The following is a 22,758-nucleotide window of genomic DNA, read 5'->3' on the forward strand; positions in this document are numbered from 1 at the left end:
GATTGGTTGACCTTCCCACCTGATGTGCACCTATTCCCCTGGTATCACTCATTATCATCTTCTTGGAGATTCTCTTTGCATCTCCCTCAAATTGGAGCTCTTTTTAAAGATATTCTATGTCTACCTCCTACTTGATTTACTTTCTGATTTTGGTGGAGCATATTCTTCAGTGTCATCTTCAAAAAGGTTGCATGGGTACTACATTTTTTGTGACCTTGCTCTTTTGAAAATATTTTAAATTTTCCCTAAAAATTAATTTTTCCTTTGGCTGATAATGTAATTCCATGCTGAAAATTATTCCCTTGATAATTTTGAAGGCATTATGTTTTTGTCTTTAAAGTTCCATTCTTACTCTTAAGAACTGAGCTGCCAATCCAATTTCTGATTTATTTTCTTTTTCTTTTGAGACAGGGTCTCACTGTGTTACCTAGGCTGGAGTACAGTGGTGCAATCACATCTCTCTTTATTTTTTGTAGAGACAGGGTCTCCCCAGCTTGCCCAAGCTGGTGTCGACTCCTGGCCTCAAGGCTTCTCCTGCCTTGGCCTTCCAGAGTGCTGAGATTACAGGTGTGATCTATTGCGCCCAGGAATCTGATTTTTTTATAAGTTCTATTTTTTTCTCTGTGTTATCATTACCATCTTTTTTTAGCTAGCCACCTGGTGTGCTAAAATTTTATGATGATATGCCATATTTAGGGTCTGTTTTCATCCCATGTTGGGACTTTACCAGTCTGTGAACTCATGTTCTTGAGTTCTAGAAAATTGTTTTGAATTATTTTATTCGTGTCTACAGCCATACCACCCTGGACACACCCACTCTCATCTGAATTATTTTATTGGTGGTTTTTCTCTTCTCTATTTTCTCTCTTTCTGGAATGCTTATTATTCAGATATTTAATCTCCTAGACTGGTTTTCCAAGAATGTCATCCTCTTTCTTGCATGTATATGTTTATGTTTATATTTTTATATTATTTGTTTTTCTGGGACATGTTCTTAACTTTCTTAACTTTTTATTGAGTTTATTATTTTGAATTTCTGCTATAATTTTTAATTTTCACAACCTCTTGTTCTTAACTTTCTTAACTTTTTATTGAGTTTAGTATTTTGAATTTCTGCTATAATTTTTAATTTTCACAACCTCTTTTTCTTCTGTTCCACTACCCCTTTGATGGAATTCTGCTCGTTTTATGGTTACATTATCTTCCCGTGTCTGTTTAAGATATTAATGATAGATTTTGTTAAGGTTTTTTCTTTTGTCTGCCTAGTATCTTTTTACTCTGAGTTGCTTTTGTTTGGTTACTGTCTTTCACATTGAAGGCTCTTAGAGAGCTCTAGTGACTGATGTTTGCCTGTCCGTAATTAAGTGTGAGACACTAAAAAACTGAATGGAAGCTCTGAGCACATGGTGAGGTAAGTTGCTGAATCATCTGGATAGGCCAGAGATTATCTTTTTACCCTCTCAGAAGCATAAATCTCCATACTTGCTTCAGATGTGGGCAGATTGAACTGGTTACTTTTAAAAAGTACTGATTTCATTAGTACTTATTTTTAATACCTCCTATTATTACTGCCCCCCCTCCCCCTGCCGCTGCCGCCACCACCACACACACATTCAGTAACCAGCACTTTCACCCTAGTGTAGAGAAGTATTTGTCATCTAACCAATTTCCTTATCCTTTTGGGGAGTTTGGCAGTAAAAAGGCAAATTTCTTCTTGGCTGTCCGATTGAGCTTCTTTCTGTTGAGCCTGCTTTCTAGCTTCCACAATTTTTTTGCTTTTTCTCTTACTTTATTCATGTTCCTTAAAACCAGATTCCTTTACCATCATTTTGGTGGGATTTAGGAAGAGATAAAAAGTAACTGATTTGCTTAATCTGTCTTAAAGACTGTTTTTTTTTTTTTTTTTTTTAGAGACATGGTCTTGCTCTGTTGCCCAGGCTGTAGTGCAGTGGTGTGATCATAGTTCACTGCAGCCTCTAACTCCTGAGCTCAAATGTTTCTCCCATCCCAGCCCTCCGAGTAACTGAGAGTACAGGCACGTGCCATCACAATTGGCTAGGTCTGGGAAGTCTTAATAACTGCAGTACAGACTTTTAATCTTCCTGTTTTAACCATTCATCAACCCTGTGTTTGAAGGTACCTCGTGTCTCCAGTACTTTTCCCAGGTTTCTGATGAACGAATTGGCTTTCTTCTTACTGAGTTCCTCCCCTTGCAGATCAAGTATAGCAGAGAAAGCTGAAACCTAATTGCTTTTCTCTCTCCACTTAACATCTTCCAAAATTTTGTTGATTTCTTATTTATTTACTTACTTACTAATTTTTGTCTCTTTTTCTATTCTCTATTCTTGAGGTTTTTGACTTTTTTATGTGCCTTGCTGAGTTAGATTGTGATAATGAGCAGAGGAAATGCATGTCTTATGTCTTAATATTTAACCGGAGACTGTAGCACTATCTTTTAAACTTGTTAAGTGGATACCATTTAAAATATGTGACATAATTTGACAGTTCATCACCAGTGTACTACCCTTCTGTTGCCTCTTTTGGATTGATTTAGGTATAATTTAGACTAGAAGAGCCAGAAAAAAGTCTTAAGAGTCAATATCCACAAAGTATGTAATATACTGGGTAGAAATACTAATCGTGTGTCAGTTGAGAAACATCCTTAGATATCCAGTGTTGCAGTAACTCTAAGAGCAGTTTTTGAATTCAAGCTCATAAAATATTCCTGTTTAATTAAATACGTGAAAATAACAATCAGAATAAAGACCTATCCCTAGACATCAAGTCATATAAAACACATCAAAAATATTTTCCCATGATAATTAGCACGAGCTGATTATATGTCATGTTACTTTTTTTGTACTTCAGTGAGTTCTCATGTTTTCCAAAATACTGCCCTTTGTTGTTTTTTTCCCCAGAGACAAGGTCTCACTCTATCGCTCAAGCTGTGGTGCAGTTGCAAAGTCCTAACTCACCGTATCCTTGAGCTCCTGGACTCAAGTAATCCTCCTGCCTCAGCCTCCAAAGTAGCTAGGACTACAGTTGCACCCAGCTAATTTTTGATTTTTATAGAGATGGGATCTCACTATGTTATCCAGGCTAGTCTTAAACTCCTGGCCTCAAGCCATCCTCCTGCCTCGGCCTTCCAAAACACTGGGATTACAGGTATGAGTCTCTGTTCCCTGCCAGTATTGCTTATTATTGAATATTCTTTTCTTCACTTTCTTCATGGCTAACACATATGTGGGAACGCATATACTTGATTTGCAGTTTTATTTTAATGTGATTGAGCCCTTGATATATACCTACCAGATAAATTAGAAAAATATGCTTTTTAATAGCTATTCATATTGTTTATGTGAGTAAATTTTATGTTTCATTTTACTCTCTAACGCCTAATAATGCGGGAGCAAAGGTCCCACACAGCCTTTAGCACTGAACTGACTTTGGTTCGTTTTAAGTAATGCATTTGTGAAAGGCATGAAACAGTAACATCTCTGCAGGAATCCTGTAGCTGGCTGTCTCCCTATCCCAGAGAGGACAGAAAGTGCTGAAGAGCTTACAGGCCAGGCTACTTTCTGCCAGCTTTGATACTCCACAAAGAGGGTGGGGAAGAAGGCAGTAAAATTGTGTGTATGCTTGGGTATGTGATTTTTTTGTTGTTGTTCAAACCTGTAGCATGTGATGAAGTTATCTACCACCTTTAAAGGCATATAGGAGACCAGAATTAAATTCCAGATATCCAGATTAACGCCAGAGAGAAATAAGTTTACAGCCTATCTTTTTATCTTTAGATAGGCTGGAATATAGCTGAAGTAACCCCTGTCTGGCTTCTCTTTGTTTTCTTATTGTATGTGCCTACTTATTAGTCAAACACATGTCTCCATTGATTACATAGGACAATAGCTTTGCTTAATTCCATAGTCATACATACCTCAGTTAATTCAGAAATTCTCTGCAGTTGTTACTGATGAAATGTTCTTTGTTAAAATGGTCCCCAAATTAAATGGTCCCCAGAATTAAAATGGTCCCCAAATTAGACACATACAACTTTAAAAATCAGTTCACTTTAAGGAAGAAAATTATTTAATTTCCATGATTATTTTTTTTCTTTCCCCCATCACTTACATGTGACATAAATAGGACAGCAAATTATGCTTTCTACAGAATCTTAAAAGTTCTAAAAGCACAGGAATGACTTTTTAAAATTTGACACTAAAACCTTGAACCCTGAAACCTAGAACTGAGTCTTCTCTTGTCATCAGCTCTGCTTTCTGCTTCACCTGAGGTGTTCAGGCATCTCAGCCATCAGAGCTGCTTTGAATCTCACTCCTAAAGCCAAACTAATTCTCAGCTCTACTCTACTTTCTTTCTCATTTGTAATTCTAACCATTTTCTCTGACCAAGTCTGTGTGTTCCCCTTCCATTTATGCCAAGTTATATGTTACGGGGAAGGAAAAAGGTAAAGAAACCCTTGCAATGAGGATGGAGTATTTCTAGTAAATGTCTTTCCTGTATGATGGCCCATGAAGTCTTAGAGTCACTGTAGAAATGTGTACTGATTTTATGGATATGAAGCATATCATTTTCACTTATGAAAAAATGAAAAGTAAAAAGGTAAAAATATGGCTTGCAAAGCTAGAGGTCCTTCGGGGAAGTAAAACTTTAAAGAATGAAAATATTCTACAATGTATAGATTTTTTTTCCCCAAGAACTTTTCTTAGAAATAAGCTGTAGCACAGAGAGTAATACTGAGTCAATTATGTGAATTTGAGTGAGAAGAAAGCTATTCTACAAAGAGTGATAAAGCTTCTCAGTAGTCCTATTATATTTGGTTAAAGGCCTGGATCATTAGTCACATTTCCACAGTGCTTGTATTTTACAATGTGGAGGTTTAAGGTACAAAACCCTATTATGTATGTTTTCATGGCTATGTTAAAATTTTAATTTTCTTTCGTTGCCAGGCATACAAATTTTATGCAAAGCTAAAAACTGTGACTAGTTTAAGTTAAAATAAATTCTAAAGTTTTCTGGTTTAATATTCAGTTCTGTATGTAGATTTGTATATTAAAGGTCTGCAAATGTTGCATTTATTTGCTGTGGGAAATAGACAACTACAACAAACTAGTACAACTTAGTCACCATTTCTAAATTCCTTCAAAGGCTCTAAGTTACTGTATTCTTTTATTTACAAAAGTGTTCTGCTTTAGATTAATAAGGAAAAACAAAACATTTAATCCTGAAGTAAACTGTATAAGATTTCAGTTCTAGTGAGAAAAAGAATGAAACTCAAGAGTTATTGAATCTGAGCCAAGGTACTTGTATTATGTTGAAAACTTGTATATGGCATGTTATATCAAAGCCTGTTTGTTGTATGAACTTGGAGATTTTTTTGTGACATTAATGCTGTCATATTACTCAGATTTCAAGACAAAAACCTAGAATTAAATAGGAGTTTGGGGTAATAGGACATTATTTCTATTTATTAATTTATAATTGAGTCTGACTTTGCTCTTTTAGCTGCAAAGTGATTTTTTTTTTTTTTCTGAAACTAAAAGATAGTTTTCTTTTGTATTTTAAATAAAGGTTGTATATTATGCTTTCAGAAATTTTTGGCTATTATTTCTCTTCACAGTCTGGTTAGGTTGAGGCTGGCTCTAAGCTTTTTTTGTGGAATGGCATTTTAAACATGCACAATGCTTTTTTGCATATATCTAAGAGAATTTTAGGTTCTTTTTCTCTATAATTAAAGTAATGGAACCTGCATATCTAAGAAAGGATGAAAAATATTTTAGTTTAAAATTATTTTTGTTAAAAAAATTTTTTTAACATTGGAAGATACGATCATATTATTTTTAAGACTTTTTTACTTAATAGGTCATTAGGATTAATGTACTTAGTTTTCAGTGTATATGTGTAATAAGTTCTTGGTATAGTTTGTAGGTTTCTTTGCAATGTAGAATGTGAAGTATAATGTATTTTGAGTATTTTAGTTGCCTTTTCTTATGGAAAAACAAAGGTGGAAGATTTAATTATTTGAATAGAAAAAAATTAGGGATTTTATTTAGTAGCAACGGTCAGAAAAACAATAGAATCTTTTTTCACAGAACAGAAGAACTCAGTTTGCATAAAAATCACTTGGTTGAATGGAAATATGTTCCGTTTTAAAGAGGTAATTATAAATTTGTGAAAGTTTTTTGAGAAATCTCTATTTATTCTTTGGGATACTATTTATCATATTTGTGTAGTAGCAACAAAATATTTCTTCTTGGAATATGGGTCTATTTCTTTTCTTCTCAAAAGAGCATTGATAAAATATCTTTGAACAATCTCGGGATGTTAGCGTATAGACAGTGTTTTCTTAATTTGAGAATTGGGCCTTTAAAGCAGTTTATAAACTAAGTTGAAACATAATGGTACTTTTTTTTTTTTTTTTTTTTTTTTTTGAGACGGAGTCTGGCTCTGTCACCCAGGCTAGAGTGAGTGCAGTGGCCGGATGTCAGCTCACTGCAAGCTCCTCCTCTCGGGTTTACGCCATTCTCCTGCCTCAGCCTCCAGAGTAGCTGGGACTACAGGCGCCCGCCACCTCGCCCGGCTAGTTTTTTTTTTTTTTTGTATTTTTTAATACGCCATTCTCTTGCCTCAGCCTCCGGAGTAGCTGGGACTACAGGCACCCGCCACCTCGCCTGGCTGGGTTTTTTTTTTTTTGGATTTTTTAGTAGAGACGGGGTTTCACCGTGTTAGCCAGGATGGTCTCGATCTCCTGACCTCGTGATCTGCCCGTCTCGGCCTCCCAAAGTGCTGGGATTACAGGTTTGAGCCACCGCGCCCGGCCTGAAGTCCTGATCTTGGCATATTGCAGCCTCAGCCTCCTGGGTTCGAGTGAGTCTCGTGTCTCAGCCTCCTGAATAGCTGGGACTATAGGCCACCACACCTGGCTAATTTTTTGTATTTTTGGTAGAGACGGTGTTTCACCACATTGCCCAGGCTGGTCATGAATTTCTGAGCTCAGGCAATTTGCTCACCTCGACCTCCCAAGGTGCTAGGATTACAGGTGTGAGCCACCGGACCCAGCCCATAATAGTACTTTTATAAGTATATGTTATGTAAGTTGTTATTCTAAATCTGAGAGAAATTTGCCATTTTAGACCTAAAAATTGAAACTGTTTATCATTTGGAAGCTTATCTTCAGCTTGAAGGTAAACCTCCTGAGGAAATTGTACTACCTGTCCTTGACTTTTCTTTCCTATTACAATTTAGTGTCTTTATTTCTTGATTTGTTGAAATGTTTTGGTGGCGCTTTCTGTTAAAGCATGCGTGTGGGGTAGGTAGCTATTTTTAGACTTTGCAGTTTTGAAAGTTAATTTTATACTCATGCTGTTGTTGGCATTTGGTTGGTTATAGAATTCTAGATTATCCGTATTTTTCTTCATAATTTTGAAGGCATTGCTCCATTGTCCTCAACCTTGCAAAATGCTATTAAGAATTACTTATGGTGGGCCGGGCGCGGTGGCTCAAGCCTGTAATCCCAGCACTTAGGGAGGCCGAGACGGGCGGATCACGAGGTCAGGAGATCAAGACCATCCTGGCTAACATGGTGAAACCCCGTCTCTATTTAAAAAATACGAAAAACTAGCCGGGCGAGGTGGCGGGCGCCTGTAGTCCCAGCTACTCGGGAGGCTGAGGCAGGAGAATGGTGTAAACCCGGGAGGCGGAGCTTGCAGTGAGCTGAGATCCGGCCACTGCACTCCAGCCTGGGTGACAGAGCGAGACTCTGTCTCAAAAAAAAAAAAAAAAAAGAAAAGAGTTATTTATGGTGATATTTAATCTTTTGCATATACCTAATTTTGCTTTATTGTTCTTCTGAGGAAACTTTTACAGTTGTCTCTTGGTTGGTCTTGTTTCTGAAGGTTCATGATGATGTACCTCATGAGGATCTTTTTTACTTCTTTGTGGTGGGCTTTTGGTAGGCTCTTTAATTTGGAAACATCAAGTTTAGAAAATTTCTTTGATTATGTCTTTGAGAATTTCTTCTCTCCCTCCACTCCCATTTTCTTTCTCTGTCTCACTTTTGTTAGTCAGATGTTGTATATTCTGGATTAACCTCTCATCAACTTTTTTCTTTTTTTTCTTTTCTTTTTTTTTTTTTTTTTTTTTTGACAGAATCTTGCTCTGTTACCAGGCTGGCATGCAGTGGTGCGATCTCGGCTCACTGCAACGTCCACGTCCTGGATTCAAGCAATTCTCCTTCCTCAGCCTCCTGAGTTAGCTGGGATTACAGGCGCCCACAACCTTGCCCGGCTGATTTTTGTATGTTCAGTAGAGACGGGATTTTGCCCTGTTGGCCAGGCTGGTCTTGAACTCCTAACCCCAGGTGATCCGCACACCTCAGCCTCCCAAAGTGCTGGGATTACAGGTGTGAGCCACCATGCCTGGCCTTGTCTTACTTTTCATTTTGTCTTTTTGTTCTGCTTGATGGAACTTTTGATTTTTTTTTTCTTATTTTTCCTGTCCTGTTTCTTGTTGATGCCTAACCATTCCTTTTTCATAGCATCCTGCTCTTATTTCAAAGATGCATTTATCTTTGTCTAGCTTTATGAAATATACATATCCTATGTTTATAAATATCTCTAAATAAAAATGTGTGTATCTGTTTCTGTATATATAGTTATATATCTAAACTTCATTCTGCTGCCTTTATCATCTCTTTTTTTCTTGAAGTTACTTTTTTTCTGTTGCCGATTTTAGTTCTTTCTTTTTTTAAATAAGATGTGATGCTCTAATACAGATATTGCCTAACTATGACTTGCAGTATCTGGGTTGCAGCCTGTTTTTGTACAGCTCTTGAGCTAAGAATGGCTTTTTAACCTTGTTAAAGTATTAGGGGAACAAAGTAGGCAGAAGAATATGCTACAGAGACTACATATGGACCACAAAGCCTAAAGTATTTACTATCTGGTCTTTTATAGAAAATGTTTTCCAATTCCTTTTTTAATGTCTGAGGATTCCTTTCATTTTTAAGAGATGGCCGCTAAAAGCTGATTGGAAGCTCTGTATATAATTAGGGCTTGGTTAGTTTCACTAAAGAATAACTTGGTAATACTAAAGCCAGCTTTATTTTAGGTAGCCCAAAGTGTCACTGTTTATTGGTCTTTTCCTTGAGGCCTTTCAGTTTCTCTAGAGGAGAATCTCTTAATCTCCTGCCTGGAGTGTACAAACTTGCTACACATGTTTCCAAGATGAGTACTACCTTTGAGTGTAGACTTTCACCTGATCATCCTGTTTTTGATGCAGTTGACTAAATCTGTACTCTCCTATGCCTCAGGTTCAGTTTCTTCAGAGGCAAAAATCTTCGTCTTCTGCTGGAGTCAGAGTGGTCTGGCTGCATAGAAAGGCAATCAGTGGAGAGTTGTGAGCCCAGTTGCCACTTACATAGAAGTCAGTGCACACCACATCACTGCCTGTATACGTCTTAATCTTGTACCTCTTAAATTAAATTATCAAATTTTAAAGATTTAAACATAATCAGGAATGGTATCATTATCTGTTTGTATTGTATTGATCCATATGTTTTTGTATACATTCCCATAGTTTTGGTATTACATGTTAAATATTTAATTCAGTTATCTAGAAAACATTTTGTTGCTGAGAACTAGGAAGACTTAATCTTTGATTTTCAAAATAACCCTGTGAGGTTGTGGATTATGGTGGCGACATTTTACAAATTAAGAAACTGAGACACGGAGAAATTAATTTTCATGTGGAAGATCACGTAGTTTAGTAAGAGTAGAACGAGGATTAAGCCAAACACTCTAGGTCTAGAGAATGCTTTCTTTACAACTTGGTCACACTATAGTTTAAAATAGTATATTGATTACATGGCAAGTGAATTACATTAATAAGTGATACAATAAGTTCAAAAGAGGAAAAGAATGGCCTCAGCTGAGAAGGTAATGGTAAGTATCATGAAAGATGTGGAGCTTTTGTTGAGTCTTGGATTAGGTAGGAGGAGGGAAGCGGGCAGTTCAGATGATAGATTATGATCGAAGACAGTGTAGTGATGACACTCAGGAGATGGTAAGTACACTCTTCTGATTAAGGTGAAGATTTGGGGACTATGGAATGAAAACTTGAACTTGTGGGTGTGGCTAGATCATAGTATTACATAAGGGTTATTGGGAGATGGTGTTCTAATATGGAACTCAATAAATAATTTGGTTTTTAAGATTTATCCAGTATGCAATATGAAGTGAGGATGCAGTGATTATACCATTTTAGGCATTTGTGGTTGGGACTGTAAAGCATTAGTGATAAGTGCAAGACCATGCTTCATGTCTGGATCAGACTGCATATAATTTTGTTTTCCTTTAGTGTTGACATATTTTGTAATTTCAGTATTCTAGGATAACAAAGTGCAGTGGTAGGTGTAATTTTTGGGAAATTTTATTCTGATGATTTGGTACCACTTTTGGCCAAAGATACTATTTTGTTTTTCAGTCTAAGAAAAGAAGTTGGAAATTGTCTCCTTATAGATTCTAGTAAACATTTTCAGTAAAAATAAAACAGTGTTTTTCAAACCTGGGTTTAAGGCATTTAGGCTATTAGAGATCATCGCTGTATCTTAAAAGCAGTTCAGTTGTGGTTTTGCAGCTTGACTATATTCATCTTTCTTTGTCCTCTTCTAATATGTAAGCTCTTCCTTATAATGCCAAGAAAGAGATGGATGGACCTGTATTGTTTGATACAGGTTGAACATTACAGTCCAAAATCCAAAATGCTCCAAAATCTGAAACTTTTCCAGTACTGGCATGATACCAGAAGTAGAAAACTTTACACCTGGCCTCAAGTGAGAGACTGCAGTTAAAATGCAGTCAAAATTTTCTTCATGCACAAAATTATTAAATATATTGTATAAAATTACCTTCAGACTGTATATATATATATATATGAAAGGATTCTTCGGATTATGAGAATGTTTTAATTCTTTACTTCTGTCAGGGCGTTCTATTTTGAAAAGATTTTATGTGTTACTGCTAAAAGTACCACATTGACTTAGGTGCTATGTACAGTTTTTTAGAGGTAATATAATCAATTGTTAAGTGCCCAGATTCTAGATCCAGACTGTCTAGTTTTAAATCTCAACTTTCTCTAATCTAGCTGTGATTTTGAGGTTTTTACTTTTACCTCTCTGCCACAGTTGTTTTGTTGTTGTTGTTGTTTGTTTGTTTGTTTTCTGGGACAGAGTTTTACTCTTGTTGCCCAGGCTGGAGTGCAGTGGTGCTATCTCGACTCACTGCAACCTCCATCTCCTGGATTCAAGCAATTCTCCTGCCTCAGCCTCCCGAGTAGCTGGGACTGCAGGCATGTGCCACCATGTCTGGCTAATTTTTGCATTTTAGGTAGAGACGGGGTTTCGCCATGTTTGCCAGGCTGGTCTCAAACTCCTGACTTCAGGCGATCTGCTCACCTAGACCTCCCAAAATGTTGGGATTACAGGCATGAGCCACTGCGCCCGGCCCACAGTTTGTTTTGTTTTGTTTAAGTTTTTTAAAATGTCTGTAAAGTAGCAATAATAATGTGGTTAATGTGAGAATTAAAAGTTAATTGGTATTGCCAGGCACATGGCAAGTACTAAATGATAGCTGTTATTTTCCATGCTTGACATAAAGTTTACGTAAAGGTTGCTTTTCTAGGTTTGTTTGCCAAGCACCTTATTTTGTTTGTTTTGCGCTTTCAAGGAGAACAATTTGGTGTATGATGGAGATCTGAGTTCTAGCTTTCGGCCATGCACTGATTTAACCTTGATTAAATCAATGTTTGTGTGTGTCGGGGTGGTTCAGATAAGATAATCTCTTCAGCCTATTTTAATAGATGAGCATGTTGAAACTTTGGCTGTGTTTGAATACTCAGTTGGAACTTGTTTTCTCTAAAGATTTTCGCTTAATACTAATGTGAAGTGGTGATCCCAGATATTTAGTTTTCATACTACAGATCAACAATAGCTACTAGTAAAATTCTCAAGTTTTAACTTGTTGAATTATTATGGATGATTCCTGTGTTATGTGTTTAATTATAAATGTAAACTGGTTTAACAGACATGCCTAATAAAGACAGTTCTCTAGAATAACCTCTACTCTGGCTTTTCATGTCACTGAGAACATATTGCATAAAAATCTTGAAATAATCTTCTAGTAAAATTGGAGTGAGATAAACTAGAAGTACATTCCCTAGCTATAACTTAGTATGTGGGTGCTCTTTTCCTTAATTTAAAAATGTTATAAACTCCACTTAGAAATAAATGTTGTAGCCAGATTTTATTGGAATCAAGTCCTATAAAGATCATTGTGTATAGTTCCCATAAAGTTATTGTGGTTTTTCCTGAACTTTTCCTTCTGCAGCAAAGTTCTATTTTCATTAACTACACACTATTTTAAAGTAGAAGATGGTGGTGAAAGATCTGTTTGTGTCACCTTTGGATTTTTTTTCTTTGTCAAAGCAATGGCAGTATTGATTGTAACAGAAAATTATCTGGAATTTGGACTTGAAACAGGTAATAGTTTCATACAACTTTAAAAATTAATTTTGCTTTATCTAATGCTAATATTTTTGACCTCAGTATTTAAGTTTTATATCTGATAAATATTTAAAATTAAATTTAAAGTGTATACTCTGTAATGTTCTAAATAATTAACCTTTATTATTCTTAATTAAGATCTTCTTTTTGCTTTTGTTTTAGCTAAGTTTTTAATTAATGTGTTTTCCAAAAATACTGTCTCATTTTTTTCCTTACAGTTAAATAAGTTTCTGTAATGCTAAAGTTTACTCACACAGTTAAAAAATTAATGCAAATTTTATGCACACTCATGGAATGTACAAATATCAAAGGGATGTTTTCAAAGCCTGTTCCTGCTAATAACCAAATTTTATTGCGTTATGGCATACTAATTAACACATGAAAGAGCTGAGCTAGTCACTTGAACATTTAAGATGCTCTGTTTTCTAGCATTTTATTTCCACAGAAAGAGTCTATATTTCACATCTGTGATAAGAGTAATCTGGTTTTTTTTTTTTTTTTTCCTACAGGGTTTACAAATTTTTCAGACAGTGCGATGCAGTTTCTTGAAAAGCAAGGTTTAGAATCTCAGTAAGTCTTTGAAAAATTAAGCATTATTTAAATTTAACATTTTATATTTTTAATAAAGCAGTATTTACTATAGCTGTTTTAAATTAGTAAAGAGTTTTAAGTTGGACTGTCACTTCTAGAAACATCCTTACTTATAATTTTTATGACTATATAAAGTTAGTATCTTTCATAGAATTCTTATATAAATTTGCATTTCTTAAATTCATCTCCCTCAAAAGATTAAATTTCTATCCAAGTTATATGTCAGTTCCTTGTTGAATGTGTAAGTTAGGTTGTTGTGACTGTGACTAAAGAGATGCCTCATTTAGTTTACAGTTCACCAGAATCCATTATAGGTACTTGAATAATGGCAGTCTTTTTGTAGAAATTTGCTTTGTTTTACTGTTATTGTTGTTTGTAACATAATTGATTAGAAGAAAGGAAATTCTTCGAAAGCTAATTATAAAAATTTATCAGCTTCTTTAAAAATTTTATTTTTAGGAGTCCTGTTTCAAAACTTACTTTCAAATTTTTCCTGGCTATTTTCTGTTCACTCATTGGGGCTTTTTTGACATTTCCTGGATTACGGCTGGCTCAAATGCATCTGGATGCCCTGAATTTGGCAACAGAAAAAATTACACAGTAAGCGGAAAATGTACATAAGCACATGCAGATAAATATATGTTTTCCATCTTAATGAAGGTATAATATTGTAATGTAATCATAATTATTGTATTGAAAATTAATAAATAACTTTGATGTCACATTACTTCCTCTTTCAACTATAAGCAAGTTTCTTTTATTTACTTCTAAATTTTAAGTCTTGTATTTAAAAAGATACAGCATCAATTACTAAATTTGTCTTACCTGTTAAAATGAAAATCTCAAAATTTATGTTCTTTCTAATTCAAGGGCTTATATTGCAATCTCTACAACTAAACTGAGGCTCCATAGAAATTTCCCTTAAAAAATAAGATCATTTTACTTTAAAATATTGTTTTAAATTTTTATATGAATCTATTTAAATTAACTTTTTAATGTAAAATTTTATTTAAAAACATTTTAAAACTTAAAGTTGTATGTAAGAGATGTTTGTTTTCCTTAAGTTATTGACCTGCTTATTAGACTCTTATTAAAATAATACATTATTTTGGGATTGTTAATACTCTACAATGTTATATGTTGTACATTACTTCTAACTACCAAATTCTATTTTAGTTCTGAAATTCTACGTTAGTTTGGACAAGTCATATTTCATCTTTATATGTAGTTCAAAGCCCATTTACTATATTCTTTGTGGTTGTCACAGATTTTTTTTGTTGTTGTTGATGTAGACATCTTGGCAGAAAGATAGGCTTATATCTACTTCAACTCATATTCAGATCAAAGTTCCTGTCTCATCGTTTTGTTTTGCAGTAGAAGCCCAACTTGAGAATATTTCATTTTGATATGTGTATTTATAATCATTAAGTTTCTCTGAGTGATCTTATTTCCTAACATTTCTATTCTTTAAAACCTATTTTTAATGAGGCTGAGTCTTTAGTCTTTGCACATTCTTGTCTCTGTTACCTATGTCATTTCCCTTTAATTTAATTTTGACTGTCTTTTTTTTTAACCTCACTTCCATTTTTCTACATATGCTTTATACGTGTGTTTACCTATTGTCACCTTCCACTACACACTCCTTCATCCTTCCTTTTTTTTTTTTTTTCCTTATTTTACTCAGCGTGCTTTTGGCTACATCCTGCCTTTCTCCCACCACCCGTCTCCCTAATGGCTTCCTTTAAGACAAAACCTGGTTCTCCCCCTCCTCCCTACACACACACTTCAGTCCACTAACCCCAGTGTTATGATTTAAATAAGCTGAAAAGGGTGGGTGGAGGGGAGCCCTTCACAAGCTACTGAAACCGCTGTGGGCTGCTCCTTGATACTAGAGTGTTCCCTAGCAACACTGCATACCTAATACTGCTTCTTTCTTCCCCACATCCGATGGTTTACCCAGGCTGTGGGATGAAAGAATCACTTTATAAAAACATTTAAAGCGTTTAGTGGTGGTTGGGGGTGGAGCGCACATTTTAGTGCCATTTTTAGTAAAACGTGGCTTCGTTTTAAGATTTTTTTCCCTTTGGGGATTTGGGGTTTTATTTTCAGTTATTGCAGCCCCTCATTGTGTTGTAGCACTCTGCCTTGATATAAGGGTGTGGGCAAGCTAGTTCTGTTGTGAGAATAACATGACTGGCACAAAGAGCAGCATTCTCTTCACCCCCATGGCCAGGCACTACGACCTGTTTTTATATCAGGTTAGAGCGAGAGTTCTGCCTTTCCCTGTCAGGTGTTCATGGCTTCCTGACCCAGCCCTGTTCACTCACACAGATCCCTGTCATTTGCCTGTGTAGTAATACTTTAAAATGTGGTGTTTGTGTGTATTTTGAATCCTCCAGTTTAGCTCTTAAGTGTGGTTGATAATGAAAGCAGTTTATGGTAATAAAATGCGTGAAGAATTTGCCTTTTTTCTAAAATAAGAAAAATGTTCATCAGCCATCTGTCTCTGTAGGGTACAAACTTGGACAATTAACAATGAAGTTATAGTGCAGACCTGAAACCTTTGCTGTATTAGGTATATTGCCTTGTCAGGAGTAATGCAAATTTTTTTGATATATATGTGTGTGTGTGTGTGTGTATATATATATAGGATAGGGAAATTATTTCAAGTGTGTTCATATTCATTCAAAAAGAAATTAAAATGTGGAATCACTTATGATTTTAACAATGGAAATTAAAAATTATACATGATCATTACACATTGAAAAGTTCCTCAGTTTCAGGTTGTTGGAGTAGGTTCCATCTGCCATATGCCTTCTAGTCATATGGACCTGGCTAATCACTATCATTTACTTGTAGATAATGAGGAGACACTTTGTTTCAGTTGCACTAGAAAGTATCAGACAACTCTTCTGTACTGAAAATCCATTAGATTCATTGACTATCTAAAGTTAGAATCATTAAATACCTGCTTATTAAATCAGGAATAAAGTATGGGATTACTAAAGAATACTAGAATAGAAGTGAGCAAATCTGAATTTTAGTCCTATATTTACCTCTGGCCTGTTATTGCCAAGAGCAAGTCATTGAACTTTTCTGCATCTAAATGTTCTCATTTGAAAAATTAAGATAATGACATACTTTCTCACAGGCTCAAATCAGTGTTAAATCATAATGATAAATATAAAATGATGGTGATAGTAGTACCGTAAGTAGTAGAATATTGCAAATAAGTTCCTACCTCCATTTTAGTAAGACCCAAGCTTCTGTAGTTTATTAGCACATGTTGTTTCTGAATTTTTATATTTATTTCTTACATATTTTCAGAACATTACTTCATATCAACTTCCTGGCACCTTTATTTATGGTTCTGCTCTGGGTAAAACCAATCACCAAAGACTACATTATGAACCCACCACTGGGTAAAGAAAGTATCCCTTTGTAAGTATGGGCATTTGAAGGCTGATTTTTATCACCAAAACTGCTTTACTAAATGTTATTTACTGTATTTGTTTTTCAGTGATAAAATCAGGACACTGTATTTTTCAGACATTAATAGGAATACTAAAAGATGTGTTAGAAAATTGAAGCTACAGAGCATCATTTAACATTTTTGTGATCTTTATTAATGTTAATGATTATTACTTTGCACTAATATTATCTTATACACTGTTTTTTTCTCTTCTTTACGTCCAGTCATCATCATTTTTCTGTTGTCATTGTGCCTATTGTTTAGATACCTTCTGGAGTTCTTTTGTTTTAATTGTGAAAATTATGGAGAAAAAAAGTAGTATAAATGGAAACTCATATACTCAACCCCTATATTTGACAGTTGTTAACATTTTCCATATTTGCTTCATCCATTTTTTATTTTGTTTTTTGATGAAGCATTTTTGAATTAAATTAGAGACGTACCAGTTTTATCCCTTCATACTTTCTTTAGCTTGCACCTCTAAAAAAAATAAGGATATTTTCCTATATAACAATAATATCATCGTACCTAACAAAATTATCTAATACTAATACCTTAACATTATTATCTAATACTAGTTTATAGTTCTATAGTTAGGCAACTGTATTTTAGCAGAAGATGGTGAGGAAACAAACAGTTTATTAATAGGCGTTAATAACTAGACTTGATATGTTAGCCTTGTAGAACTGTTAGAGTAATAGAAAGTTTCAGACAGAACTTCTTCAAACTCCAGCTCTCCTCCTCACTAAAATCTTTGCTTGAGGCAGATTACTTAACTTCACTGAGCCTGTTTCCCCATCTGGAAGATGAAGATAATAGTATCTACCTCACAAGGTTATCATTGAAATAAGTGAAAGAACACATGTAACGCAACCAGCTGGAATTAAGTGCTTAATAAATGTTCTTTTCACTGCTTTGCCTCATCAGAATTAAAATAGAAATACTTGACTAGTCATTGACTCTGTAGTGTACCTTTTATATTGTGTACTTCTTTTAGATCCTGGTACCAGTTTTTCTTGGAGTATGTATAAAATCAGTGATGACCATGATAATTTTTCTTTTTAGATTTAATCCTATTGAACCCGGGAAATAGCCACTGAAACAGTAATGCTTCCCCCATGCCGATACACACTAATTACCTTAATGGTAATTTTAACTTGACAGATTCCTTAAGTATTGAAGGGTAATTGTAAGGATCCTAGGGTTCTAGAAAAATCTCAGAGAAACTGCTAATTCATATATTTGATACTGAAAGCATTCCCAATCCTTCCTTGAAATTTGGTCATGGAAACTGGATTTCATACTCCTGTAATTATGTTCTCTGATTTTATATTTGCCTTAGTTAAATTGAGAAAATAAAGAAACTAGCATTTATGATACACTTATACCAGTTATTATGTGAGATATTGATACTTTACATATTGTATCTTTTTATGGTAATTGTGTATATGTTGTTGTTCTCATCCTATTTTATAAATGAAATAACAGGCTCAGAGGTTAAATAATTGGACTAAGGTTATTCAGCCAAATCGCGTGTACATAAAACACTTGGTAGTTATACCAACATTCACTTCCCACTTCCAGTCTGATTAAATTACATGTGGATTCATTAGTAGTGAATACTTTATTTAATGGAAATGGGAATAAGGAACGTTTCCCTTGTGTGTATATTAAATTATAGGAAAAATGTGGTTTGTACATAAAGACCTGAGGTTCTCTTTCTATGGTTTTACCTCTGCTCTCTTTTATTATTCTTTAATTTAAATTCATGGTTATTAGAGGCAGTTTTTAATTTTTGTTAAAAATCTAAAGTGCATATGGTAGATTGTGAAAAAATGGCTTCCCATCAAAGAGGGTAGGATGAAGGAAAAATGAAGTGACAGGTTCTTCTTCTGTCACAGACAAATTGATTTGTGGAAAGGTCTTTGTAATCAGAAGCAAAAACTATGGTATAATGTGGTTTCAACCCAGAAATGTATTTGAGTCCATCATGTGTTCTGATAAAGCATTGAAAAAAATAAAATATTGGTAAACAGAGTCCATGTGTGCTTATAACCTCATAAAAAGAACACAACATATGCAGGAAAGTTCAGAATGGCATCAGGAATTTAGGGTGATTTCTTCTGCCTGTGCTTTACCTGTGTACTTTAAGCCCCTCCTCATGCTCCTTCTTGAGATACTCTGTTAGATCAACTTTTCAGATATTTATGATGATACTGAATAATCTAATTAGAAAGTACTATTTAATGACTATTATCCTAAATCCTGAACCCATAAACTAAGCAAATAATATTCTAATTCACTACCTTCTTCTATTCCTTTCATTCACATTACCTGTTATCCTCAAAGGCTGTGAAATAGCTGTCTTCAGGCTGCTCCCAGTTAGTTGTCCTTGTTGCACAACTGGAGGGAGCACAGTATTGTTTATAAGTCCCCAGGAAAGGGTCAAGGCTGTGAGTAGGCTTGTGTCTTATGTACTGTTACCCTCACATGATGGCTCCCTAATCTCATTGTTCATTGTAGTGGAAACATGTTGATAAAATGTTATGCCTTTATCTTTCTTAGCCAACAGTGCATTTCCATTGGAATTTTATGTCCATGTCCCCTCATGACTTAATAAAAAGAGAGAGTATATAAAGTAAAGCCTTTGTCCCATCCCCATTTCTTAACTCCATTTCTTAAACAGTTCGAGCAAAATATTACACTTCAAATTTTCCTATATTGTGGTTTTAGTTATGAGGTTTTTTTTTTTTTTTTAATCTTTTCTCATTTGTTCTTCTTTATATGCATCCATTCTACCCTCATGTTCTTACGAATTTCAGGGAGACCCTTCTCAGTTCCAGGTTTTACCTGGCAAATCAGTCTATGCATTACAACCGTCATATTAAGTGCCTGATAGGTACTAGATATAAGACTAGATGCCAAGGGTGGTCTAGTCACTACATTCAAATTACTTGCAATGTAGTTCTTCATCAGAGCAGAAACCCATGGTCTTTTAAAAACATTAAACACCAAAAGGACATCAGAAGTTATCTCTTCTTTCTAAAATTCTTTAAGCAGCCCTCATCAGTGATCTGGTTTCTGAAACGATGTCTTTACGTTATATATTTTCACCTAGAATCCTAACCTTAAGTTTGAGGAATTGCTCAGAACCGAGCCAGCTTCAATGCATAGCTAGTTAAATGAATTGTTGTAGAGGAATTTCAGGCATCTGATATCTTCATAATATATCAGAAGTTTTGATTTTCCAGTGGTCCCAAGTGAAGGCTCAGCAGAGTGAAAGATCCCATCCAAATAGGTATATGATCAGGCAAAGCTGTACCCAGTGATGTTGGGTGATTGACTTGATTAGTCCCACAGGCAATCCCTGCAGTTTTCTTGCTTTCTCCAACTTCTCTTTTCATGTTACAGCCAGTTTTTATCCATGGAGGAGGGTATATAGAGAAAAAGATCTCATGTATTCCTCTACTTTTTTCTTCTAGATACCTGTTAACTTCTTATACTTTCATAATGCGTTTATCTAGTTCTGTTATTCAAGTGAAAGTATTATACAGATAAGTCTATGGCAGAGTCAGATTCTTTTGTATGTCTAACTGTTGCTAAGTATAGACTTCTTATATTTTATATGGTGAGCATTAACATACAACGAGCATGCTAGCATATTGTTGCCTTTGAGAGCACCATATCAACTTTTTGATCTGTAGAATGACAGAAGCCACATTTGATACTCTGCGACTCTGGTTAATAATCCTGCTGTGTGCTTTGCGGTTGGCCATGATGCGTAGTCACCTGCAAGCTTATTTAAATTTAGCCCAAAAATGTGTGGATCAGATGAAGAAAGAAGCAGGGCGAATAAGTACGGTTGAGCTACAGAAAATGGTAAGTTTTATACCCTAGTCAAAATGAAAAATAGCAAAAACCGCTCTTTAAGAAAAAAGAAAAATACTGGTTTCCTTTAGTAGATAGTATTTCAACCCGTCTTATTCTTATTGTAAATAAACAAAACAATCTTAAGCTAACAGATATCAAAGAGACCTTTATCTGATTTTGGTGCCACGTGAAGGAAGGGGTCTTAATTCTTCTTCCTGCCTTAAGTGCTTGGTGTCATACAGTGGGTGGTACAAAGCTGTTTTATGCCTAATATTGCTAAATGGGACCCTTCTAATAGATTTGAAAGACGTTATAACATATTGTCCAGACTTTAAGACTTAAAGAGGAGGAAATACTACTTTCAGTGGCTAAACTTATTCATTTTAAATGTACTTGAACATGAAATGTAAGTGTTTAATTTATTTGAGGCTTCCACAGAAGAAAAGGACAAGGAATCCATCTGCCACTATAATGGACCAATAACTTGATTGTATCTTTTTTAAGAGAGGTGGTTTTAGCTACCTCCTTTTATTATGATGATTGTTATTTTATTTTTTTGTAGAGACAGCATCTCTCTTTATAGCCCAGGCTTGTCTTGAACTCCTGAGCTCAAGCAATCCTCCTGCATCACCTCCCAAAGTATTGGGATTACAGGCTGAGCCACCACGCCCAACCAGCTCCAGTTTTTTATTCACCTCCATAGTTAGAGGCATTTATTAAGATTTAGACAACTTTTTTCTGTTTTACCTTTTATATATTTTTATGTTTTTATATTTTCCATAGTTTGACTTCAAATATGTTCATGTAGAATGAGGACTTAATTTTTTATTTATGAGGGATTTATGCTCATACGTGACTCTGCCTACTATTGTTATTTAGTTGGATATTTTAGGTATCCCTTACATTTTGTTTTATCTTTGAAATATGAGTAAATGTATACCATTTGAATCTTAGTCGTTATTTTCTCCAATATATATACATCATTTAAGAATTATTTTTAAGGAATCTATTTTAATGCTCTCACATTCTAAAAACTTGTCTTCAAGTTGAGCCTTTCTAGAGTCATTTTGGGGACATTTAGCATTGACATTTAGCTTCCTTCTTGTGAAAGGATTATCTCTTAAACATTTTGGTATGACAATTATCTGAAAGTTTAATTCACTCCTAACATGTCAGTTGTATTAGACACTTAAGAATGTTGTTGGTTGCAGGTGGCTCGAGTCTTTTATTATCTTTGTGTCATTGCACTGCAGTATGTGGCGCCTCTGGTAATGCTGCTTCACACAACTCTGCTTTTGAAAACACTAGGTAGGCATGCCCTGGCAACTAGGAAGCATCTTTTACTTTCTACCTATAATTAATAAGGCTTTTTGTCACCAACAAAGAAATGCAACTCTTAAATTTGTTTCTCTTTTTAAAAGCTGTAGAAAGAACCATGGGAAAGTTTTAGCTGTGGAAGGTGATTTATCATTTTCATTTTGAAAACTCAGACCCATGGTTTTATAACTTTATGCTTTGTCTTCAAGAATTGTTTACTAAAGGTTAAGTCTCAGATTTACCCAGTAACTTTAGTAAGCACTGTTGATCTTAGTTACTTTTGTGTTATAAGAAGATGATTTAAGGTTTTGTTATTGCCTAACGTTTATATTATTACAAGGCAATTATAAATTTACATAAATTACAGAATGCTATGGTAAGTTCTAGTTTAGATAACTTACATTGAAAGGGTGAAGATTTCTCAGTACAAAATTCTACAAGTCTCTTCACTAAGCTATCAAGTCCCCATGTGGTGTTATTCAAGAAGTATCTATTACTGCATTAATCATTTCCCCTTTTTTGGATCAGGCAATCAGCCACTGTTAGGGTTTAAGAAACCCAAAGGAACTAAAAGTATTATTTGGCTTCATGGACTTAGTGGGTGTCATAGACCTGATGATAGGTGTAGTTGCCCTGTAAGAATCTATGGAATGGAAAGGGATAAGTAGTTCAGTTGTAAATTAAGTGACCCATATCCTGTCCACTATAGGAAAGTATATGATGAAAAAAATTTCTGGAAGCTATTAATAGGTTTTCACATTGAAATCATAGATAATTTCTGAGAAAGGAACTTATTTTGATATTCTAGTAGAAAATATTTCTCAGAAGTTATTGAATCTGTCTTTGTTACTCCAGTAGAGTTAGCTGATTCATTTCTTATACAATGAGGAAATTATTTTTGTTATTTTACCCATTTTTAGTGCAATTAATTAAA

At 34.8% G+C, this 22,758-nt stretch overlaps 1 protein-coding gene across 6 annotated transcripts in view; it reads left to right on the plus strand.

Annotated features, from left to right (window-relative positions):
* Positions 1 to 22,758, plus strand: part of TMEM161B (transmembrane protein 161B) — a 74,058-nt gene that overhangs the window by 49,777 nt on the left and 1,523 nt on the right. For 3 of the 6 annotated variants that reach the window (XM_010357618.2, XM_030927583.1, XM_030927584.1), the window contains 6 exons: positions 12,399 to 12,550; positions 13,084 to 13,144; positions 13,625 to 13,765; positions 16,493 to 16,606; positions 20,342 to 20,516; positions 21,719 to 21,815. In XM_010357618.2, coding sequence (XP_010355920.1) covers positions 12,399 to 12,550; positions 13,084 to 13,144; positions 13,625 to 13,765; positions 16,493 to 16,606; positions 20,342 to 20,516; positions 21,719 to 21,815 — 740 coding nt within the window. The remainder of the gene's footprint in view (positions 1 to 12,398; positions 12,551 to 13,083; positions 13,145 to 13,624; positions 13,766 to 16,492; positions 16,607 to 20,341; positions 20,517 to 21,718; positions 21,816 to 22,758) is intronic. The other 3 variants (XM_030927585.1, XM_030927587.1, XM_010357619.2) reach the window with 2 other exon arrangements.

Source organism: Rhinopithecus roxellana, chromosome 3, assembly GCF_007565055.1.
Source record: "Rhinopithecus roxellana isolate Shanxi Qingling chromosome 3, ASM756505v1, whole genome shotgun sequence".
NCBI lineage: Eukaryota > Metazoa > Chordata > Mammalia > Primates > Cercopithecidae > Rhinopithecus > Rhinopithecus roxellana.